The sequence below is a fragment of the Notolepis coatsorum genome (genome assembly GCF_963971535.1).
Source record: "Notolepis coatsorum genome assembly, chromosome: 8".
Classification (NCBI taxonomy): domain Eukaryota; kingdom Metazoa; phylum Chordata; class Actinopteri; order Aulopiformes; family Paralepididae; genus Notolepis; species Notolepis coatsorum.
Window position 1 is genome coordinate 132,617,219 of NC_140172.1, and position 18,995 is coordinate 132,636,213.

General features: G+C 44.6%; 1 protein-coding gene and 1 pseudogene across 2 annotated transcripts in view; one reads left to right on the top strand and one right to left on the bottom strand.

Moving 5' to 3' along the window:
• LOC311233335 (sodium/calcium exchanger 1-like) overlaps positions 1–18,995 on the bottom strand; it is a 194,989-nt pseudogene that overhangs the window by 44,854 nt on the left and 131,140 nt on the right. The window lies entirely within an intron of this gene.
• The window catches only part of cnih2 (cornichon family AMPA receptor auxiliary protein 2), a gene marked incomplete at its 3' end in the record, with an annotated part of 46,762 nt that continues 39,602 nt past the window's right edge, over positions 11,836–18,995 (top strand). Inside the window, exon 1 of the mRNA XM_084319896.1 lies at positions 11,836–11,925. Coding sequence (XP_084176022.1) covers positions 11,845–11,925 — 81 coding nt within the window. The 5' untranslated portion in view covers positions 11,836–11,844. The remainder of the gene's footprint in view (positions 11,926–18,995) is intronic.

Genomic DNA, 18,995 nt, shown 5'->3' on the forward strand with positions numbered 1-18,995 from the left:
AGAGAGACTCTGACTCAGCTTCTTCCCCCAGGCCATCAGAACACTGAACACTGAACTCTCCACTCACAAATACACATGAGCACACACAGACACACACACACACCACTCATGCGGCAACCGCTAAAACAATCACTTTAAACAAAATGTCACTTTAAAAAATAGAATCTTTAGAAACATTTTAAAAGAAGGAGGTACTGTATAGTGTAGATACATTAAGAGTTAACATTGTAAATTGTATATTGCATAGTACTAGTGTATATAATAACCAGTTTCTCAGGACCCTAGCATGTTTTTTTTTTTTTTTTTTACCATGCATATCTTGTGTCCAGGGAGCGAAATTAACTTTTTGACTCACCGGCCAGTGGCGGGTAGATGGGAAGAGTCTACCCGCCAAGCATATTTCTTACCTGCCAATATATATTTTATATATACAATTTTTTTTTAAATAAAATATATATTATATAATCATACTTGTATTATCTGCGAGACATCGCCACCACGCAATAAGTCAAAATGCTTGCTATCTGCAAACAGCTCCACTGTCTGTTTTGGCTGTGTTGCTCTTCTAGAAAAATAATCCTTTCAGGGTTGCCTATTGAAATACTGTACAATTTCCTACTGTACACTTCCTGATTAATTGAAATGGGGGACCCTGATGTAAACAAGATGAAAGTCTTTCTCTGGTCTGCATCCCCTTAACAATTGTGTGTATTGAGCTGTACTGTATTGTACCCATTCTGCAATCTGTTAATAAAGTTTTCAATCAATCAATCAATCACACCTCCAGTACAGAAACATTGTTTGAGTTTGCGTGTCAGGTAGACCATTGATTGACAGTCGAGTCTGCCAATTACATCACATCGCTTGCACTCCGGTGCTGCAGCTGGACCCATTGCCCACCTCTGCTGTTGATAACGCTAGCCAAGTTATTATACACACAGATACACAGTGGGCCAGTGACTTGTGTAGGGGTGTAACAATGCATCGATCCTAAGGGGGAAATTCAACTGCATCGATTTGAAAATGTTAGAATAGATTATCGCAATTTTAATGTGTACACGTTATGTTATTGTCATGTCCGTTACAACCAACACACCGACATACGCTACTGCATCAACGTTATGATTAACAAAGCAAGGCATTCGTTTTGTTGCATTAACGTTATATTACTATTGCTATCGATAAATCTAGGTGTTCTAAAATCTATTGCTATTGGTAAGAGAGAGACTATAATAAGTTGGTGTCTCGGAAAACGAGAGCCCTGATCGCGGAGTTTCAGGAAGTAAACAAGAAAAATGAGAGCTTCCGATTGGTCATTTGCTTTATTTCCCATGAAACCAGTCACTTCACTCTACTGTGATTGGACCGTTGGCTTGAGTGCAATGTGGGACTTGTAGTTTTTTAACGATCTCGCAGCGGAGGAAAAAAAAGACGAGAGGCTATAATCTGTATTCGCACAGCGTGCGCGTAATTGATTTTTACCGTTCGCATACAAATATTTTTAGGGGCCTGCTTATGAACTACACGTCTACACGCCACACGGCGGGCAGCCCTCTAAGTGTCATGCGCCAAAGGTAAAAACAGACTGCCCCTGGCGGGCGGCGGGCTTTAGTTTCGGTCCCTGCTTGTGTCTTATCTATTTTATTCTCTATTTTATTTTTTCGATGCCTATTTTATTATTGTATTTTGCACAATCAATGCGCGCATGACCACCCGCATTTCACTGTATGCCCTGGTATGTATGTGACAAATAAACCTCTTGATTCTTGATTCTTGATATAAGTCACAGTGATGTGTTGAAAATGAGCAAACCTAATGCTAAGTGATACAAAACATTAAGGTGATCATGGACACTCTTGCTTGCGTGCATGTACTGTAAATGACACCAGTGTCTGACTCTTAACCACCTAAACTAAATGACACCATAGTCAAACGATGGGAGAATGGACATTTGTTGAAGTTGATGATGTAACACGTGCTGAGAAAATGTGTCATGGTGAAGGAAATATAGGTTTTTCAATGTGTATATAGTGTTAAATATTGGTGGATGACAGCATCTACTTATAGCCAGGTCAGAGAGGTAGAGGCGGTGGAGGAGGAGGTCAGAGAGCTAGAAGAGGTGGTGGAGGAAGATGACAGAGAGAGTCAGTGTGTTAGCAGCAAGCAGGGTGTGTGTGCATGCCCAGGATCATTCAGCAGGTTCATAACCAAAACATGGCACTGAGCTAAGGGGATAATATCAACATTGCCGCTGCCATAGTGATTTGGGTCAAAAGACAGCGTGTCACATAGCAACGAGAAGAGAGGCCGGGCCTGTCGTTGCTATGCCAAGAATATTTAAATGTGGAGTTCCTTCCGGGTGTAAGTTAGATTAAAATTCGACGCACAGACGAGAAGAGCTTGATCAGAGACTTTGAACCGATTTCCTCGCGGGGAGGGGTGGAGGGGAGGACTGAAGTGCCACGACGACAGGCTTTTGGATAACAGCTAGGCCGCGACGACCACCGAGCGGGGTAACAGGAGGTGAATTTAGTTTCTTCCAAATACTTTTCAAGGACAATACAGAACTGGTTTACATTTTGTACAAGGCTTTGTTTATGGAATAAACAACGTTTTTCCAAGAAAGGTATCAAGTTGATACTGGCTGATTATGATCCAAAATCCAACAATTGGTTTTAAATGGAAAAACAAGAGATTCTTACCACATTATCATAGATAATAACAAGAAGTTGTCTCACTTTGTATAATGTTGGGTTTTCTAATACAACTTCACTTTGCATACAGTGCATGACTCAACAAAAACAAAAGATGAAACTGGGATACAGCAATTAGTTTCCTCTTTGATAACAGAACATAAGAAAAACAAGATGGCGCTGCTAAGACCGGCTGCCTCTCTGTGCGCTCCGTCGAGACTGTACTTACTTTTGTTAATATTTATAGTTTTAAGAGTTTTGTTTGTACCAACGGTTGGTGCATTTAATGTGTATGACCGTCAGTCACTCATAGACATTGGATTACGGGAAACTTACCAACTGGATTACTCTCTGGATCAGCTCGCCGAACAACAACAATGGCCTGCTGAGATCTTGAGGACAATGGGACCAGACCTCCTCGGCAACAAAGGAACCATGCGACGAGGAAGGAGAGCCGGCGTCCGAAATAGACTGAGATCCAGGCGACACAGAACGCCATTGCCCAGCATATTGCTAGCCAATGTACAATCAATAGACAATAAACTGGATGACATCAGAGCAAGGATTCAATTCCAAAGAGACGTTAGAGACTGTAACGTTATCTGCTTCATCGAGACGTGGTTGACGCCAGACGTCCCAGACCACGCCATTCAACCGGCCGATCACTTCTTCATCCACCGCAAGGATCGAACAGCAGAATCCGTAAAACAGCGGGGAGGTGGAATAGCCTTCATGTTGAACAACAATTGGAGTGATCCAGGCAACGTGAAGGAGCTTTCGAACCACTGCTCCCCCAACCTGGAGTATATATCCATCAAGTGCCGGCCTTTCTTTCTCCCGAGAGAGTTAACGTCGGTCATCCTGATCGGAGCGTACATCCCACCACAAGCAAACACAGGCGATGCGTTGTCCAAACTCTACGACGAGGTAAATAAGCTCCAAGCAGCTAACATTGATGCTGCTATTGTGGTTGTGGGTGATTTCAATAGCGCCAACCTGAGAAGAGTATTGCCAGACTTCTACCAGCATGTGACTTGTAACACCAGAGGCGGTAACATTTTAGACCATTGTTACTCGCAATTTAAATGTAGTTACAAATCTCAGGCTGGCAGTGGATTCAGAAAATCTGATCATAACGCCATCTTCCTCCTTCCAAAATATAAACAAAGTCTCAAGCGCGCCCGGTAGTCTCGCGAGATGTGCAGAAATGGTCTGTGGGATCAGAGGAAACGCTACAGGCTGCACTTGAATGTACAGACTGGGGGGTGTTCCGTGATAACACAGATAACATTAATGACTACACGGAGACAGTGCTGGACTTTGTTTGTACTTTGGTGGAAGAAACAATCCCCACTACCACAATTAGAGTTTACCCAAACCAAAAGCCTTGGGTAGACAAATCCGTCCGTGAGGCTCTGAAAGCGCGCACCTCAGCATACAACGCCGGGCTTGTGGCAGGCAACATGAATGACCACAAGGTGGCGAGATGCAACGTGAGGAGAGTAGTAATAGAAGCAAAGAGGCGCTACAGGGATAACATTGAACTCTAATATGAACAGGCTGACTCTAGAGCTATGTGGCAGGGCCTCAGAACGATGACAGATTACAAATTTCAAGTTTCTTTATTAGTTGTCATACAGAAGTACAGAATACTTTTATACAAAATGCTTCTTTCTGTTCGCTCCAGAGAGCACCTAAAGGCACACAAAGGCACACAAAGGCACCTCCCTCAAGCTGAACAGTGACATCTCCTTAGCAAATGATCTCAATACCTTCTATGCAAGGTTTGAGGCTGGGAATAACAGCACCAGCCTACAATCCACTGCAATGGAGGGGGGGGACACTGCTGATGGAGACTCAGTGTTCAGGGTAACAGAACATGAGGTGAGGAGGACCTTTAAGAAAGTGAATATCAGGAAGGCAGCAGGACCGGACGGTATCCCCGGCCGTGTCCTAAAAGTCTGTGCTGACCAACTGGCCCCGGTATTCACTGACATATTTAACCTGTCCTTGGAACAGGCTGTCATCCCCACCTGTCTGAAGAAGTCCACTATTATCCCTGTACCCAAAAAAATCCAAGCCTGCTTGCCTCAACGACTACCGCCCTGTAGCTCTCGCCTCCATAGCCATGAAGTGCTTTGAGAAGCTAGTAAAGGGCTACATCTGCTCCTCCCTCCCCATCAACCTGGACCCCCTGTAATTTGCATACCGCCCGAACAGGTCCACGGAGGACGCCATAGCCCATGTGCTGCACACAGCAGCATCACACCTGGACAAGAGGCAGGGGAACTATGTGAGAATGCTGTTCATCGACTACAGCTCAGCATTCAATACCATAGTCCCCTCCAAACTCATAGCCAAGCTCAGGGACCTGGGCTTGAACTATCACCTCTGCCAGTGGGTCTTGGACTTCCTGACGGGCAGACCCCAGGTGGTGAGAGCAGGCAACTGCACCTCCTCATCCATCACTCGCAACATAGGGGCCCCCCAGGGCTGTGTTCTGAGTCCCCTCCTCTACTCCCTGTACACACATGACTGTGTGGCACAGCGGAACAACAACACAATCATCAAATTTGCTGACGACACAGTAGTGGTGGGCCTGATCTCTGCAAATGACGAGAGGGCCTACCTGGGGGAGGTCAAGGTTCTAGCGGGATGGTGTCAAGAGAACAGCCTCTCCCTGAACGTCAGCAAAACAAAGGAGATGATTGTGGACTTTAGGAGGTCGGGGGTCAGGGACTACAGCCCCCTCTGTATCACAAACAGTACTGTATTTGCAAATCTGGTATGTCATAAATGTATAGATGTAGCAGTACTGACTATCTGTATGTCATGTATGTCATATATGTCCTGATGAATTGAAAATGGGGGACCCTGATGTAAACAAGACGAAAGTCTTTCTCTGGTCTGCATCCCCTTAACAATTGTGTGTATTGAGCTGTACTGTATTGTACCCATTCTGCAATCTGTTAATAAAGTTTTCAATCAATCAATCAATCAATCAGCATCGACGGGGCACCGGTTGAGAGAGTGAACAGTTTTAAGTACCTCGGAGTCCACATATCCGAGGACTTGACATGGACCACACACATTGACAGTGTTGTGAAGAAGGCACGGCAACGCCTCTACTTCCTCAGGCGCCTAAGGAAGTTCCAAGTCAGTCAGAAGATCCTTAAGAACTTCTACTCATGCACAATAGAGAGCATCCTGACTGGCAATATCACCTCCTGGTTTGGGAATAGCACCGCACAAGACCGTAGCAGACTACAGAGAGTGGCCCGTTCAGCCGAACGCACAATTGGAGGGGGGCTTCCCACTCTTCAGGGCATTTACAACAAGCGGTGCATGGGCAAGGCTAAGAGAATTATCAAAGACTCGAGCCACCCAAACAACTGCCTCTTTGAACTGCTGCGGTCAGGCAAGCGATATCGGAGTCTCATGGTAAGCACAGAGAGACTCAGAAGAAGCTTCTATCCCCAGGCCATCAGGATGCTCAACGAACAATAACACTATGTAACAACAATCAAATGCACTCACAGCACACACATCCACACGCACACACTCACTTTAAACATACAACTCACTGCAGCACCCACTTTAGAACACCTAAGCACACTTTATATTTATTGGTAAAGAATTTGCACTACAACCCATACGTCATTACACCTTACTGTAAATTGTACCTAAATTGTACCTCATCCCACTTCTGCTTTGCACTGTATAGTATATTGTATGGTAACTCAGCTACTTCTACTCTACATTGAGCATTGTATATATGTATATACTGAAAAAAAGATTCTACGTACTTGACTTCTATTTTATACTTGCTATACTTATTTTATACTTTTATACTATTTTTGCCTAGCACAGTCTCTGGAGCGAAACAGAAAGAAGCATTTTGTATAAAAGGTATTCTGTACTTCTGTATGACAACTAATAAAGAAACTTGAAACTTGAACTTGAACTTGAGGGGGCGACAGTGGCTCAGGAGGTAGAACAGTCGTCTGGCAATCCGGAGGTTCCAGGTTCGATTCCCGCTCCTCCCGGGCAGCGTGTCGATGTGTCCTTGAGCAAGACACTTAACCCCTAATTGCTCCCGATGAGCAGGTTGGCACCTTGCATGGTTGTCTCCGCTGTCGGTGTGTGAATGTGTGAATGAATGGGTAAAATGTGAGTAACAAATTGTAAAGCGCTTTGGATAAAAAGCGCTATATAAAAAAGCAGCCATTTACCAGTCATGGAAAAAATAGTCTACGAACAGGTCGAAAAGTACCTAGCGGAAAAAAATCTAATCTACGAATTCCAATCTGGCTTCAGAACATCCCACTCCACTGACACATGCCTTCTCTATTTGAATGACCACATCAAACAAGAGGTGGACGCAGGCAAATACTGCGGCATGGTCATGCTGGACCTACAAAAGGCCTTTGACACGGTCAATCACTCCATTCTGATTGACAAGCTAAAAGCAATTGGTTTTGATAGTCTATCAGTGAGCTGGATGCAATCCTACCTTGAGGGGAGGGAACAGATGGTGGAGGTAAACGGTACCCTATCCCCCCCCCTCACAGTGAGCTGTGGTGTTCCACAAGGAAGCATACTAGGACCGCTACTGTTCCTAATTTATGCAAATGACATGTCGTCAGCTTGTGACTGCAACTTGTTCCTGTTTGCGGACGACTCAGCCCTGCTGGTCTCTGACAAGAACAAGTTACAGGTTGAAAAAACCCTCAGCTCGGAACTAGGCAGAATCTGCATATGGCTCGCTGATAACAAACTATCATTACACATGGGCAAAACAGAGTCCATTCTCTTCGGTTCAAATAACAAACTCAGCAAGACCGACGGCTTCTCAGTTACAGTGGGTGACAATATTGTCACAAGGAAAGATGAAATTACCTACCTGGGTTCCATCCTAGAGGCTAATCTCTCCTGTGACAAAATGGCATCCAATGTAATAAAAAAAGTCAACCAACGAACTCGATTCTTGTACCGGATCTCCTCTCTGGTAAACAAGAATACCCTGAAGACTCTGGCAGGAGCACTCATTCAGGGGTACTACGACTATGCTTGCACCTCATGGTACCAAAGCACCTCAAAGGCGCTAAAAACAAAATTACAAACATCTCAAAACAAACTGGTCAGACTACTGCTTGACCTTACTCCTAGAACCCACCTCACCCCTGCCCACTTTGACAACCTAGGATGGCTTAGAGTAGACGACAGAGTACAGCAACTTGCAATGGGCCTGGTCTACAAGATACACTACACGACCAAGGTACCCATGTACATGTCAAAATACTTCCCAAAGGTCAGTGAATACCACGATCACAACACCAGAGGGAGCTCCACAAATCATGTCAAACCCAGATTCGGCTCAAATAAGGGACTAAACACGTTTCGCAATTATACCACATCAATGTGGAACGCCCTACCCAAAGCTGTAAAGGAATGTGGATCACTACCCACTTTCAAAACCTCTCTCAAGGGACACCTACGGGAGACTGCAATTCAACACTGGCCCCTGTAAATATCCTAACCCAACCCCCTCCAATGTACAGTCATTTACCTAGTATGGTTTTGTCAATAGTCCAATGTACAATTTTGTTTGTTTGTACAGTGTCTCCTCCCCCCCCCCCCCCCTCAATGTACAGTTTTACTTGTTTATACAGTGTGCCCCCCCCCCCCCCCCCCCAACCACCTCCAATGTAAATTACCCAGTATGGTTGTCAATATCCCAATGTACCCAACCCCCCCCCCACCCAACCTCCTCCAATGTACAGTTTCTACGTCAAATGTATATACTCCCTTTTCTTGACTCCTTCTGTATCACAAACAGTACTGTATTTGCAAATCTGGTATGTCATAAATGTATAGATGTAGCAGTACTGACTATCTGCATGTCATGTATGTCATATATGTCCTGATGAATTGAAAATGGGGGACCCTGATGTAAACAAGACGAAAGTCTTTCTCTGGTCTGCATCCCCTTAACAATTGTGTGTATTGAGCTGTACTGTATTGTACCCATTCTGCAATCTGTTAATAAAGTTTTCAATCAATCAATCAATCAATCAATCAATGTACCATATGATGTCACATGTATATCAGCCCCCTTTCTGTGCACTAGAGGGAGACATAACACCACAAATAACTGTGACTATCACCACAATGGTGTCATTTACAGTACATGCATGCAAGCAAGAGTGTGTATGATCATTGATCACCTTAATGTTTTCTATCACTTAGCATTAGGTTTGCTCATTTTCAACACATCACTGTGACTTATACACGTCTGTAAATTGGCCATCTTTACACATCGTTACACAAATTCATTGGCTTACACTCATTCACAGAACCCACCTTGGTCTGACTCCTCCTTATTTGATATACTTGTTAAAATTGTCATCTATACTCCCTATAACACCAGAGGTGCTCACCATATCTCTATAACACCAGAGCTGCTCACCATATCTCTATAACACCAGAGCTGCTCACCATATCTCTATAACATCAGAGCTGCTCACCATATATCTCACTAGATGTTCCCCGTTAACACTTCCTTCGGTCAATCCTCCTTCCAGTTTGCTGCTCCCAGCATTTGGAATGAGATGCAAAATACTTTGAAAAAGGACTAAATTGATCCCCTCACTACTTTTAAAGACTCTTTCTCAGAGTTGTTTACACACCTGCAGCTGTCAGCCAGCCTTTTAACTGTAATGTGTCTGTTCCGCTTCATGTATTACATCGATAGATGTCTTCAAATCTAGGCTCAAAACCCACTTCTACCTACTAGCCTTTCCCGTGCACTGACATGCCCTGTTTTCCTGTGTGCTTGCCTGTGTGCCCTCCCATAAAACGGAGTGTGATTGTTGTCAATATGTATCTATGTGTATCTACCCTCTGTACAGCACTTTGGTTGACACGTGTCATGTTAAATGTGCTATATAAATAAATCTGATTGATTGATTGATTGATTGATTGACATACATTGTCATTTTATTTGGTTGTTTGTTTGGTGTATGATGTATGTATCATCTGTCTATTTTCTATTAGTATTTCTTATTTTTTGTCCTCTTTCCCTGTTACCCTTCGAGGGGTGCTTTTCTCCTCTCGACAGGCTGTCACTAAAATAGGCATTTGTTCTTAATTGACCTGCCTCACAGTAAATCTTGCAGTGTCAAATGAACACTATTCCCGAGTGTATTTGATCCCAACTCAGAATTGGTGTTAAATTGACTATTGCTCTTGTGTAAGAGTTAAATTAACTCTAAATAGAGTAAAAACATAACACTCGCTTTAAAATGTTTACTCTATTTAGAGTTAATTTAACTCTTACACAAGAGCAAGAGTCAACACCCATTCTGAGTTGGGACCAAATACACTCGGGAATAGTGTTAATTTGACACTGCAAGATTTACTGAGTGGTTAAATGTAGGTTACATTAAAAGGAAATCTATGAATAAAAGCATCTGAAGCCAAATGCCATCGGTCGCTACAATAACAACAGGCTGTTCCCTATATGTAACGCTCCCCAGGTTGCAGCGCCATCCTGTGGACTATTTCAGGTGGTGCCGCTTTGTTCCCTGATCACCATGTTATGTCATGTTATTATTATCTATTTGTGTTCTGTTCATTTGATGTCTGTCTTGTCTGTGATGTTACACTCCCTGGTCTAATGTCTCTCCTATCTGTGTTGGTTTTGTGTTCTGGTTAGTGTTGTTATTTTGTGTGTATATATATTTCAACCTTGTAATGTTCTGTGTCATTCTGTTCTCCCCAGCTGAGTCTAATCACCCAATTACCCTCCTGTGTCAATCAGTGTCTGTATATATGCCTGTGAGTTCCTGTCTTCCCTGTCGCGTCATTACACATTGTTACCCGGTTCCTGTCTTGTTGTGCTCTTTGTTGTTAGCCGTTCACAGAACCCTTGTTGTAAGTAGCACTGTCTTGTTGGAGTTTCTATCGCTCCTTGTGTTGGAGGATAGTTTTCATTCATAGTGTTTTTAGTTTTGTAGGGCAATTAGTTTGTTTTTAGACTTGCCCTTTCCCTTTGTTTGTTGAGCCACTCTGACCTACATTAAAGGATCCCTGCTCACTTCAAGATTCAACTGTTGTCTTCGTCTCTCCTCTGCTAGTCTGCGCCTGGGTTTGTCTCTGTCCACTTTTAGAATACTACTGGTGTCAACGAGACGCGTTGTGGTTCTGATGCGAGCAAGATGCGTAGGTTTAGTCTGAACGAGAAACTGTAGGGGGGCGGAGGGGAGGAGAGGAGGGGGGGAGCAGAGGAGAGGAGAGGGGAGGAGAGGAGAGGAGGGGAGGAGAGGAGGATGGGAGGAGAGGAGAGGGGAGGAGAGGAGAGGAGGAGAGGAGAGGAGAGGAGAGGAGAGGAGAGGAGAGGAGAGGAGAGGAGAGGAGAGGAGGGGAGGGGAGGAGAGGAGAAGGAGAGGGGGAGAGGAGAGGAGAGGGGGAGAGGGGAAGAGAGGAGAGGAGAGGGGGAGAGGGGAGGAGAGGAGAGGAGAGGAGAGGAGAGGAGAGGAGAGGAGAGGAGAGGAGAGGAGGAGAGGAGAGGAGAGGAGAGGGGAGGAGCGGAGAGGAGAGGAGAGGAGAGAGGAGGAGCGGAGGGGAGGAGAGGAGAGGGGAGGAGCGGGGAGAGAAGGGGAGGAGAGGAGGGGAGGAGCGGAGAGGCGAGAGGAGGGGAGGAGCGGAGAGGAGGAGAGGAGAGGGGAGGAGCGGAGAGGAGGAGAGGAGAGGAGGAGCGGAGCCCCAGAACACGCAGCCTCGCTCAGCTGTTGCTGTTAGCTCCGAGACAACTGTGGAGCCGACACAGCGCCTGCAGACCTCCCGATGAACAGACAGACATGATGACCGCGATCCTTCTGCCGCTCAGACACATGAACCGGGAGACGAGGGGAGGAGGAGGAGGGACGTGAGGAAGAAGAGCGAGGGGACGTCCAGATCACCTCTCTCTCACCTGGACAACAGGACACGGGGTTCTCCACACAGCCGGAGGAGAAGGGGGATCATCCGGTGGACGTCAGGGAGGGAGGGAGAGAGAGAGGGAGTGGGGTATAGTCAAAGCGAGAGAGAGAGAGTAGGGGGTCTCCCCCTCTCTCTCGACCCGTCTACCGCCAGGCTGGCGGACTCTGCCATGGCGTTCACCTTTGCCGCGTTCTGCTACATGCTCACCTTGGTGCTCTGCGCGGCGCTCATCTTCTTCGTGATCTGGCAGGTGAGCTTTATTTTTTATTTAATTTTTTATATTTTGGGTGGGGAGGGATGTCGCAAGATTATTACTATTATCGTGATATATGAGCCAAGATACAACAGTATTGAGATTCTTCTAATGATTTATATGATTCAATAATGCAAAAATGTTGGGAATAGGATTACAAATTTGACCATGTAAGAAAGTTCAAATAGTATAGGCCGTACCGTACTGTAGGTCAATAACATGTCCGAAGCAATTATGATTCTGAGTCGTGACTGTGACAAGAGGCCTTTATGAAGTCACTATGATGATGTGACAAGAGGCCTTTATGAAGTCACTATGATGATGTCACAAGAGGCCTTCATGAAGTCACTATGATGATGTCACAAGAGGCCTTCATGAAGTCACTATGATGATGTCACAAGAGGCCTTTATGGAGTCACTATGATGATGTCACAAGAGGTCTTTATGGAGTCACTATGATGATGTCACAAGAGGCCTTTATGAAGTCACTATGATGATGTCACAAGAGGCCTTTATGACGTCACTATGATGATGTCACAAGAGGCCTTTATGAAGTCACTATGATGTCACAAGAGGCCTTTATGAAGTCACTACTATGATGTCACAAGAGGCCTTTATGAAGTCACTGTGATGATGTCACAAGAGGCCTTTATGAAGTCACTATGATGATGTCACAACAAGATGCCTTTATGAAGTCACTATGATGATGTCACAAGAGGCCTTTATGAAGTCACTATGATGATGTGAAGAGAGGCCTTTATGAAGTCACTATGATGATGTCACAAGAGGCCTTTATGAAGTCACTATGATGTCACAAGAGGCCTTTATGAAGTCACTATGATGATGTGACGAGAGGCCTTTATGAAGTCACTATGATGATGTCACAAGAGGCCTTTATGAAGTCACCATGATGATGTCACAAGAGGCCTTTATGAAGTCACTATGATGATGTCACAAGAGGCCTTTATGAAGTCACTATGATGATGTCACAAGAGGCCTTTATGAATTCACTATGATGATGTGACGAGAGGCCTTTATGAAGTCACTATGATGATGTCACAAGAGGCCTTTATGAAGTCACTATGATGATGTCACAAGAGGCCTTTATGAAGTCACTATGATGATGTCACAAGAGGCCTTTATGAAGTCACTACTCTGATGTCACAAGAGGCCTTTATGAAGTCACTATGATGTCACAAGAGGCCTTTATGAAGTCACTATGATGATGTGACAAGAGGCCTTTATGAAGTCACTATGCTGTCACAAGAGGCCTTTATGAAGTCACTATGATGATGTGACAAGAGGCCTTTATGAAGTCACTATGATGATGTCACAAGAGGCCTTTATGAAGTCACTGTGATGATGTCACAAGAGGCCTTTATGAAGTCACTATGATGTCACAAGAGGCCTTTATGGAGTCACTATGATGATGTCACAAGAGGCCTTTATGAAGTCACTATGATGATGTGACGAGAGGCCTTTATGAAGTCACTATGATGATGTCACAAGAGGCCTTTATGAAGTCACTATGATGATGTCACAAGAGGCCTTTATGAAGTCACTATGATGATGTCACAAGAGGCCTTTATGAAGTCACTATGATGATGTCACAAGAGGCCTTTATGAAGTCACTATGATGATGTCACAAGAGGCCTTTATGAAGTCACTGTGATGATGTCACAAGAGGCCTTTATGAAGTCACTATGATGATGTCACAAGAGGCCTTTATGAAGACACTATGATGATGTCACAAGAGGCCTTTATGAAGTCACTGTGATGATGTCACAAGAGGCCTTTATGGAGTCACTATGATGATGTCACAAGAGGCCTTTATGAAGTCACTATGATGTTGGGCGGCTACGTGGCGTAGTGGGCAAGGCGCTCACCATGAAATCTGGAGACGCTGGGCTTGCCTGTTCGAGCCCAGCGCTCCACATTTGCTTTCAGTTTAGCTGGTCGTTCATACTAATACACATTGGCCGTATTACGGGGAGGGAAACTGATGGGTGGGGATCGGGCGTTGTGGACAGCGACTCCTACAGGTCGGTTGGTGCGCCTGCGCAGTAGAATCAGGAAGTGTCGGGGGCAGCGTGAGCCTCCCACGCGTTACTCCTCGCCACTGAGAGATCGAGCTGCGCAGGTGAAAAGATGCGACTGCTGTTACCTCAAGTACCGGAGGGGACTTGTGCTATGTATGACTTAGTCCACATTGCAGCCGGCTTGTGGGAGGCAAGAAACAGCGTTCGTGACAGGGGAGGGTTGAATTGGATGATACGAAATTGGGATGGGAGAAAAATATAGAAAATGGGAGAAAAAGTGGATCAAAAAAAATGAAGTCACTATGATGATGTCACAAGAGGCCTTTATGAAGTCACTATGATGATGTCACAAGAGGCCTTTATGAAGTCACTGTGATGATGTCACAAGAGGCCTTTATGAAGTCACTATGATGATGTCACAAGAGGCCTTTATGAAGTCACTATGATGATGTCACAAGAGGCCTTTATGAAGTCACTATGATGATGTCACAAGAGGCCTTTATGAAGTCACTATGATGATGTCACAAGAGGCCTTTATGAAGTCACTGTGATGATGTCACAAGAGGCCTTTATGAAGTCACTATGATGATGTCACAAGAGGCCTTTATGAAGACACTATGATGATGTCACAAGAGGCCTTTATGAAGTCACTGTGATGATGTCACAAGAGGCCTTTATGGAGTCACTACTCTGATGTCACAAGAGGCCTTTATGAAGTCACTACTCTGATGTCACAAGAGGCCTTTATGAAGTCACTATGATGTCACAAGAGGCCTTTATGAAGTCACTATGATGATGTCACAAGAGGCCTTTATGAAGTCACTATGCTGTCACAAGAGGCCTTTATGAAGTCACTATGATGATGTGACAAGAGGCCTTTATGAAGTCACTATGATGATGTCACAAGAGGCCTTTATGAAGTCACTGTGATGATGTCACAAGAGGCCTTTATGAAGTCACTATGATGTCACGAGAGGCCTTTATGGAGTCACTATGATGATGTCACAAGAGGCCTTTATGAAGTCACTATGATGATGTGACGAGAGGCCTTTATGAAGTCACTATGATGATGTCACAAGAGGCCTTTATGAAGTCACTATGATGATGTCACAAGAGGCCTTTATGAAGTCACTATGATGATGTCACAAGAGGCCTTTATGAAGTCACTATGATGATGTCACAAGAGGCCTTTATGAAGTCACTATGATGATGTCACAAGAGGCCTTTATGAAGTCACTGTGATGATGTCACAAGAGGCCTTTATGAAGTCACTATGATGATGTCACAAGAGGCCTTTATGAAGACACTATGATGATGTCACAAGAGGCCTTTATGAAGTCACTGTGATGATGTCACAAGAGGCCTTTATGGAGTCACTATGATGATGTCACAAGAGGCCTTTATGAAGTCACTATGATGTTGGGCGGCTACGTGGCGTAGTGGGCAAGGCGCTCACCATGAAATCTGGAGACGCTGGGCTTGCCTGTTCGAGCCCAGCGCTCCACATTTGCTTTCAGTTTAGCTGGTCGTTCATACTAATACACATTGGCCGTATTACGGGGAGGGAAACTGATGGGTGGGGATTGGGCGTTGTGGACAGCGACTCCTACAGGTCGGTTGGTGCGCCTGCGCAGTAGAATCAGGAAGTGTCGGGGGCAGCGTGAGCCTCCCACGCGTTACTCCTCGCCACTGAGAGATCGAGCTGCGCAGGTGAAAAGATGCGACTGCTGTTACCTCAAGTACCGGAGGGGACTTGTGCTATGTATGACTTAGTCCACATTGCAGCCGGCTTGTGGGAGGCAAGAAACAGCGTTCGTGACAGGGGAGGGTTGAATTGGATGATACGAAATTGGGATGGGAGAAAAATATAGAAAATGGGAGAAAAAGTGGATAAAAAAAAATGAAGTCACTATGATGATGTCACAAGAGGCCTTTATGAAGTCACTATGATGATGTCACAAGAGGCCTTTATGAAGTCACTGTGATGATGTCACAAGAGGCCTTTATGAAGTCACTATGATGATGTCACAAGAGGCCTTTATGAAGTCACTGTGATGATGTCACAAGAGGCCTTTATGAAGTCACTGTGATGATGTCACAAGAGGCCTTTATGAAGTCACTATGATGATGTCACAAGAGGCCTTTATGAAGACACTATGATGATGTCACAAGAGGCCTTTATGAAGTCACTGTGATGATGTCACAAGAGGCCTTTATGGAGTCACTATGATGATGTCACAAGAGGCCTTTATGAAGTCACTATGATGTTGGGCGGCTACGTGGCGTAGTGGGCAAGGCGCTCACCATGAAATCTGGAGACGCTGGGCTTGCCTGTTCGAGCCCAGCGCTCCACATTTGCTTTCAGTTTAGCTGGTCGTTCATACTAATACACATTGGCCGTATTACGGGGAGGGAAACTGATGGGTGGGGATCGGGCGTTGTGGACAGCGACTCCTACAGGTCGGTTGGTGCGCCTGCGCAGTAGAATCAGGAAGTGTCGGGGGCAGCGTGAGCCTCCCACGCGTTACTCCTCGCCACTGAGAGATCGAGCTGCGCAGGTGAAAAGATGCGACTGCTGTTACCTCAAGTACCGGAGGGGACTTGTGCTATGTATGACTTAGTCCACATTGCAGCCGGCTTGTGGGAGGCAAGAAACAGCGTTCGTGACAGGGGAGGGTTGAATTGGATGATACGAAATTGGGATGGGGGAAAAATATAGAAAATGGGAGAAAAAGTGGATCAAAAAAAATGAAGTCACTATGATGATGTCACAAGAGGCCTTTATGAAGTCACTATGATGATGTCACAAGAGGCCTTTATGAAGTCACTGTGATGATGTCACAAGAGGCCTTTATGAAGTCACTATGATGATGTCACAAGAGGCCTTTATGAAGTCACTGTGATGATGTCACAAGAGGCCTTTATGAAGTCACTGTGATGATGTCACAAGAGGCCTTTATGAAGTCACTATGATGATGTCACAAGAGGCCTTTATGGAGTCACTATGATGATGTCACAAGAGGCCTTTATGAAGTCACTATGATGATGTCACAAGAGGCCTTTATGGAGTCACTATGATGATGTCACAAGAGGCCTTTATGAAGTCACTATGATGATGTGAAGAGAGGCCTTCATGAAGTCACTATGATGATGTGACGAGAGGCCTTTATGAAGTCACTATGATGATGTCACAAGAGGCCTTTATGAAGTCACTATGATGATGTGACGAGAGACCTTTATGAAGTCACTATGATGATGTGACGAGAGGCCTTTATGAAGTCACTATGATGATGTCACAAGAGGCCTTTATGAAGTCACTATGATGATGTCACAAGAGGCCTTTATGAAGTCACTATGATGATGTCACAAGAGGCCTTCATGAAGTCACTGTGATGATGTCACAAGAGGCCTTTATGAAGTCACCATGATGATGTCACAAGAGGCCTTTATGAAGTCACTATGATGATGTCACAAGAGGCCTTTATGAAGTCACTATGATGTCACAAGAGGCCTTTATGAAGTCACTGTGATGATGTCACAAGAGGCCTTCATGAAGTCACTACTCTGATGTCACAAGAGGCCTTTATGAAGTCACTATGTCACAAGAGGCCTTTATGAAGTCACTATGATGATGTCACAAGAGGCCTTTATGAAGTCACTATGATGATGTCACAAGAGGCCTTTATGAAGTCACCATGATGATGTCACAAGAGGCCTTTATGAAGTCACTATGATGATGTCACAAGAGGCCTTCATGAAGTCACTACTCTGATGTCACAAGAGGCCTTTATGAAGTCACTATGATGTCACAAGAGGCCTTTATGAAGTCACTATGATGATGTCACAAGAGGCCTTTATGACGTCACTATGATGATGTGATGAGAGACCTTTATGAAGTCACCATGATGATGTCACAAGAGGCCTTTATGAAGTCACTATGATGATGTCACAAGAGGCCTTTATGAAGTCACTATGATGTCACAAGAGGCCTTTATGAAGTCACTGTGATGATGTCACAAGAGGCCTTCATGAAGTCACTACTCTGATGTCACAAGAGGCCTTTATGAAGTCACTATGTCACAAGAGGCCTTTATGAAGTCACTATGATGATGTCACAAGAGGCCTTTATGAAGTCACTATGATGATGTCACAAGAGGCCTTTATGAAGTCACCATGATGATGTCACAAGAGGCCTTTATGAAGTCACTATGATGATGTCACAAGAGGCCTTCATGAAGTCACTACTCTGATGTCACAAGAGGCCTTTATGAAGTCACTATGATGTCACAAGAGGCCTTTATGAAGTCACTATGATGATGTCACAAGAGGCCTTTATGACGTCACTATGATGATGTGATGAGAGACCTTTATGAAGTCACTATGATGATGTGAAGAGAGGCCTTTATGAAGTCACTATGATGATGTCACAAGAGGCCTTTATGGAGTCACTATGATGATGTCACAAGAGGCCTTTATGAAGTCACTATGATGATGTGAAGAGAGGCCTTCATGAAGTCACTATGATGATGTGACGAGAGGCCTTTATGAAGTCACTATGATGATGTCACAAGAGGCCTTTATGAAGTCACTATGATGATGTGACGAGAGACCTTTATGAAGTCACTATGATGATGTGACGAGAGGCCTTTATGAAGTCACTATGATGATGTCACAAGAGGCCTTTATGAAGTCACTATGATGATGTCACAAGAGGCCTTTATGAAGTCACTATGATGATGTCACAAGAGGCCTTCATGAAGTCACTGTGATGATGTCACAAGAGGCCTTTATGAAGTCACCATGATGATGTCACAAGAGGCCTTTATGAAGTCACTATGATGATGTCACAAGAGGCCTTTATGAAGTCACTATGATGTCACAAGAGGCCTTTATGAAGTCACTGTGATGATGTCACAAGAGGCCTTCATGAAGTCACTACTCTGATGTCACAAAAGGCCTTTATGAAGCCACTATGATGTCACAAGAGGCCTTTATGAAGTCACTATGATGATGTCACAAGAGGCCTTT